Below are 6,380 nucleotides of genomic sequence, written 5' to 3'. Positions count from 1 at the left end.
GCTAACGATAAAACAAACAAAACAATAACCTAAATCATCTCTATTTTTCCTGTTGCTCTTCAGCAATTAATTACAAGCTTGTATACATTCTTTCCTAGCTGATTCCCCCAATGTAATATTGTGATTTTCATCAGTTAGACCTGATATTAAATCCCTCTTTCTTCATCATACCTGTTGCAATCTATTAGTAGCCTACATGTTTAACAGTTTCTGGTTTATTACAGTGTGTGCATAGTCCAGTAGGGTGCGTGCCTGTTCTTTGGAGAGTTTAATCCTGTATGTCCTATTCTCAGACAGCTTTTTGAATACTGTTAAACTTCTTGTATCACTTAAGTCCCAATATTCTTGCCAGGTTTTGCACTTATAGTCCTTTATGATAGTTTTAGCCTCTGCTTTACTTTCTAACATGATAGCTTTTCAAGCAAAATCATATAAAAAACAACAGACATGTTCTCACAATAGACATTTTTGAATTAGTCTGACACGTTAAATATGAATTCTGGATGTGGTCAGTTCAGATCGAGCCCGCTGGCTCACTGGCGGAGACCCCCTAAATGAAATAGAGCCACTTATTCATATTATTAGTTCCACCTGTGATTTGACTGCCAAGCCCAAGGAAGAAGTTTAGAAAAGTAGTGGTTCTGTAATGTTATGTTTCACTGTTCCACTAAAAGAGTTCACAGACTTTTCCATCTAAAAACACACGCAACTATAAACTAAATGATGGTGTCTAGTCATTGCAAAGAATTACCCTGTTGCATTTCTACTGCAACAACTATAAGCACTGGGTGGCTGCTGTAATAATGATCCTAATAGGCCTTTTTCACAGCAGGCGTTTTTTTTTGACTCGTCATAGTAGGAAAAACCCAGGTGTTACTAATAACACTTAACGATGGCCCCGCCATAGTAAGCTATCGTTAATTTAATTATTTACACCTGTGCGTCTGCTACTGGGATTTTTGAGAGAAATGTTTCAACAAGTTCCATGCTTGTGCTGTTTAAAAGACTAACCAAACCTTTTTTTAAATACTTTATTTAAAAGGGAATCTTGAGCATTTATATCTCATTTCCCTACCACAATGTTTACTGTTATGTGCCACAAAATAAAAGCTGGCCTGGAAGCTGTCTTCACATAAAATGCAGATCTTACATATCACAAAAAAAAAAATGCATATTGCAACAACTTAATACACGTTTGGTAAGCAAAATATTTTTGTGAACATCATGCAGAGAGTTTCCTAATTCAGACATCACAGACAGTCATATTAACAGTATGGTTTACATGTAACATCACATTTGCAGTATACATTTGTGGTGTCAGCTACAGGTATAAGGCAGTTTATACTGCACAGGTACTCTCTCTTACACACCCACACACACGTAATACTTTTAAAGTTGCACATTTACACACTCAGACACACACAAACATGTATAACAAGTCAAAAATATTTGTTTTGGTCCCTAACAACCAGTTGATCAAAGGGCTGCCATCCCTGGCACACAGGCCATGAGAACCAGGAAGTATTCAGTACCAAACTTGAAAAGATGTTTTGGGTCCGTTTCAGTGATGCTGACAACAGTCAGTCGATGTGATGGTTGGAGAGTCAGAGTTCATGTTTCAGTTTTCTTTGGGATTTTAGAGTTCACTCATCCACACACATCTAAAATAACAAATACAAAATGAATATATTTGCTGTTACAATTATACGAGTCAGACGCTGGGAATACAATCTTGGTTTAAGATCACCACGTTTCTCTCAAACGTCCACACATTATAGGGATTGTTCTCTAAACTTTAATTTGTTTTTGCTTCTTTTGCTTGTCAACCTCTAAGTGGAGACATTTTTGCTGAACAATTTAATCCTATTACACAGAACTGGCTTTCTCTGTGAAATATAAAAATCAATGAATAACTCTCCCTCCGTTTTGAAACCACAGGCAAACACATTCTCACATGAAAATCAACACCGTCTGGAGTCAGACATAAAAACACATTCATTTATAGTATATTACATATTTATAATATAAGGGTAACTATTTTTTTCCATAAAAGGAAAACATCTTGCCATCAAAAAGATTAACAATTGCACATAATGTTTGGCTACAAATACACATGGAAAAATTACATTGTTCTTAAAAAATAAATCAACATTTGAACAAAATTGTACATTTGCTTTCCTTTACAAAATGAGGACATCATTTTTTTCTTGGAATAAAAAATGTAAGAAAAGCTGCTGAGAACATAAAAAAACCCGGCAGACTTGTGTACAAAAAGATTTGTTTTAAAACAGGCCCTTGCTTTTCTTCAGATTCTTTTGCTTCCAGTTTGGCAGAGCGTTGAACTCAACTCGACTCATCTCGAGAAGTGTCTGCAAAACATCAGAGTAAGAGGACAAACAGTGTTACATAAGACCTAATATAATACTATTATATTAATGCTGGCACTTTTGAAATCTGTGTACATGTAGATTTACTGTAAGATGCATAAATGCTCAATACACACATGTATGACTGTCTGGTCACAGTTTCTTCGATATTTTCAACATTTTAATTGCTTTTTTCGTCTTCAATCTGTTGTGAAACGAAACTCTCACACACTGGAAATAATTAACTGCTACAAAATAATTTGACTTAACAATAAGTAAACTTTGAGCCTTTTACGATCCTATTTGAGAGCAGCCATGTGCCCTACCTTGAAGTCCTGGTCAGACAGGTAGTCCTCCAGGCGGAGAGGGTCCACTCCCTCTGGGAGCAGCTTCCCAGTCAGCTCCTCGATGGAGTATTGCAGCTTACTGAGCCGAGACAGCGCCTCCTTTACTAACATCACCTTGTTCTTGGAGCTCTCAGTCTGCATACACAAATAATTAACAATAGGTAAACAAATGCAAAACGGAGCTACTGCAGTTTCCATTCCTCTATTTGATGAAGCTTGAATTATATATCGTACAAAACAGATTTAAATAATATCAAAATATGTGCAAATGAATCCTGCAGGAAAGAATACAGCGCTCCGGGGTTAAAGCATTTAAAGAAGGTAACTCTTTTCATTTTAATGTCTGTAGAATTTGTACTCTACACTTCACTGACTTCACACTAGACCTGATTCTGCATGCCAGCTTTAAATAGACATACGTACCTGGGGGGTGGCACTTTATCTGAACAGATCTGGTTGAGTGAGATAATTTAGATTCTTTCTCATGTCAACTACATGGAGCGCAGCAGTCTCCTGTCTAAACTGTGACACTGGGACATCTCTCCTAACCCCAACACAGACGTGCATAGTAAAAACAGAGTGCTAAGTATCTCACCTTTGAAGTGATACTGGTGTCCTTCTCCCAGTATGGGAAGATGTTGGTGAAGGTGAGAGGTTCACATCCTGCTAGGACCAGATATGCCAGAGGGGGGCGCCGAGGGTTCTTTTCTGTAAATCACAGCACAGTGTAAAGATATGTAAAATATGCTTTTGAGTTCAGCACACAAGTAATACTGACGACTGACGAGTGTTTGGCTGCTAAAAATGACCTTTATCAATTACTGTAGACACAGGCTGTGTTCGAAATCGCACACTAACGTAGTGCACACTGACGTAGTGCACACTGACGTAGTGCACACTGACGTAGTGCACACTAACGTAGTGCACACTGACGTAGTGCACACTGACGTAGTGCACACTGACGTAGTGCACACTGACGTAGTGCACACTAACGTAGTGCACACTAACGTAGTGCACACTAACGTACTGCACACTGACGTAGTGCACACTGACGTAGTGCACACTGACGTAGTGCACACTGACGTACTGCACACTGACGTAGTGCACACTGACGTACTGCACACTGACGTACTGCACACTGACGTACTGCACACTGACGTACTGCACACTGACGTAGTGCACCTAACGTAGTGCACACTACGTAGTGCACACTGACGTACTACTGCACACTGACGTAGTGCACACTGACGTAGTGCACACGACGTAGTGCACACTGACGTAGTGCACACTGACGTACTGCACACTGACGTACTGCACACTGACGTACTGCACACTGACGTACTGCACACGACGTACTAGTGCACACTGACGTAGTGCGTAGTGCACACTGACGTAGTGCACACTGACGTAGTGCACACTGACGTAGTGCACACTGACGTACTGCGCACTGCGCACCTGACGTACTGCGCACGGCGCAACTGACGTACTGCATAAATCATGCTAATTTAGTACACTTCTCCATTTCTCGTGTACACAAAATCTCAATACCATGCATCAGTACCACTACATCTCACTTATATGTCATGCTTCGTATGAATAGTATGTTAGTAGACTATTTCATGTAGCTCCTGTGGTTGTCTGTGAACTCTGACCTTTGCAGTACTGCAGCACGTCTCCATGGCACACTTCCTCTCGCTGTTACAGCGCATCTTTGCAGATCCGGTACACTGTGTGTCATCAGGCTGCCAGCCCTGCCACAGGTACACCTCCATACGGTTATCCAGCAGGAACAGGGCTGGAGAAGTAAGACAGCACAGCTATTACATGTACACCCGGTAGCACTCAGTAACAATAAAACATAACCATCAACTGTGAAAGAGTCTTTCAAACCCCAGCGCCTTATTGTTTAGTTTTCAAGGTCCAAACAGGGAACAATGTGGAACTGAATGTTTTTGTATTTAGTGTTGTGCTTCTTTGTGTGATGAAGAACCTGCCAAGACTCTGACAACAACACAACAAACACTATATTTTTCATGATGAATCTCTAAAATGTACATTTCTATTTGAGTTTTGACTCCAGCTGGTTATCTAACCTTATTTTAGGAAATCATAACCAAAGCAGTTTTACATGGAAAGAATAGGAAGTTTCAAAGAAAGCATCAGACAAATACTAAACACATAATTCACTGAAATGTAACATTGCTACAGGTGTGTGTGGTACCTGGCTGTTGTGCAGAGTAGAGGTTCTCCTGCAGGAAGGGCATCGCCATGACACCCTCTGTCACCCTGGCTGGATACAGCCGCTCCTCCCCTTCGAACACCCCGGAGCTGGCACTCAGCCGGAACAGCCGTGGTGTGTAGTTGTACTTCCCTGGATCTGGAGACGACACACACACACAGACACAGACACAGACACACAGACACACACACACACACACACACACACAGCGGTCAAAAAAGATCTTTCTCTCGACTTCTTGCTGTTGGGGAGTGGCTTTTGCCTGACTAGGAACATTTTTGGATTTTAAATGTTTCAATCATTTTGTCTGTGTTATTAATGCATACGGCAGTGTTTTAATTTTTTTTAAATCTTGGAAGTTCAACCTCAGCTCCAATAATAAGTCCATAATACACTCTGTAGCCGACAGACACTCAGACCCTTAAGGACAAAAGTGTCTGCATTGAAACCCATTAAAAACACAATTTTTGATCCCACTGCAATTACAGCATAAATTAAAATAAATTATATCAGGCTTTCACTCTAGAGCTCTGTCTGCTTTCCACCAGATTGAACCAGTTTCGCATTTTTGACATATGGGGCAAATGCATGCAACATTCCTAGCTTCCACCAGGGGGCGTGCTGCAGTATTATGTGTGTGATGTGTCATCAAAATCAATGTTGCTGCTAATCATATCCCAGAACGTTTAAAAAAACAAAACTAGCATTTAGTATACATAAAAGTTAAGTTAAGTTTTTTGTTTATTCATTAAAAAAACAAACTGGCATTTAAAAAGTTTACATTCTGAAAATGAATATTTGGTAGTGATGACCAGGACTGATGTTGGACAGAAGATTTAACTCAGTGAAATATTAGTATATTATTTTATGGCAGTTTTTTGACGTGGACATTTTTGCCCTCCAATGACATCAGAGCAACCTTTTAAATGTGAGGCACAAAGGTTAAATATGTGAGGACGCACCTTGCAGCATACAGTCGTAGGCCTTCTTGTCTTGCGGGCCCAGAGCCTTCATGAACTCTGCAGGTTCAGTACCTTCCTCCACCTCCTCAACTGTCACGCTGCTGGTGCTGCTCAGACTTAACTCTGAGGGACACCTTGAAGACACAAACACAGAATGTCCACACATGTCCATCCACTGGACATATATTTATCCATCTGCCCGATCCTTACCTCTGGGTTAGTTTGTCCACAGCTCTTTTGGCCACCTGCCTGGCACTGGCATGTGCCTTACAGCCGTGCCACAAGTAGAGAACGTCTTTCTGAGCGTTAAGAAGCACCAGGCTAGCACGGGAGCGCAGACTGCCACGCAGGCAATCGATCTCCACCAGTGAGGCCTCCACCTCCGCCTCTCCACGGACACAGAACAACCTCCAGTCATCTGGAGAGGTGAAGCAGACATGGATAGAAGCATTAACGCCACAATAAT

General features: G+C 40.9%; 1 protein-coding gene across 1 annotated transcript in view; it reads right to left on the bottom strand.

The window, feature by feature from the left end:
* Nucleotides 1–1,017: 1,017 nt before the first annotated feature.
* Nucleotides 1,018–6,380, bottom strand: part of svild (supervillin d) — a 43,679-nt gene continuing 38,316 nt past the window's right edge. Inside the window, 8 exon segments of the mRNA XM_029456492.1 lie at nt 1,018–2,369; nt 2,693–2,848; nt 3,309–3,421; nt 4,366–4,383; nt 4,386–4,508; nt 4,935–5,090; nt 5,915–6,048; nt 6,125–6,332. Coding sequence (XP_029312352.1) covers nt 2,283–2,369; nt 2,693–2,848; nt 3,309–3,421; nt 4,366–4,383; nt 4,386–4,508; nt 4,935–5,090; nt 5,915–6,048; nt 6,125–6,332 — 995 coding nt within the window. The 3' untranslated portion in view covers nt 1,018–2,282.

Source organism: Cottoperca gobio, chromosome 19, assembly GCF_900634415.1.
Source record: "Cottoperca gobio chromosome 19, fCotGob3.1, whole genome shotgun sequence".
NCBI classification, from domain to species: domain Eukaryota; kingdom Metazoa; phylum Chordata; class Actinopteri; order Perciformes; family Bovichtidae; genus Cottoperca; species Cottoperca gobio.
This window is presented reverse-complemented; position numbering and strand designations above follow the sequence as displayed.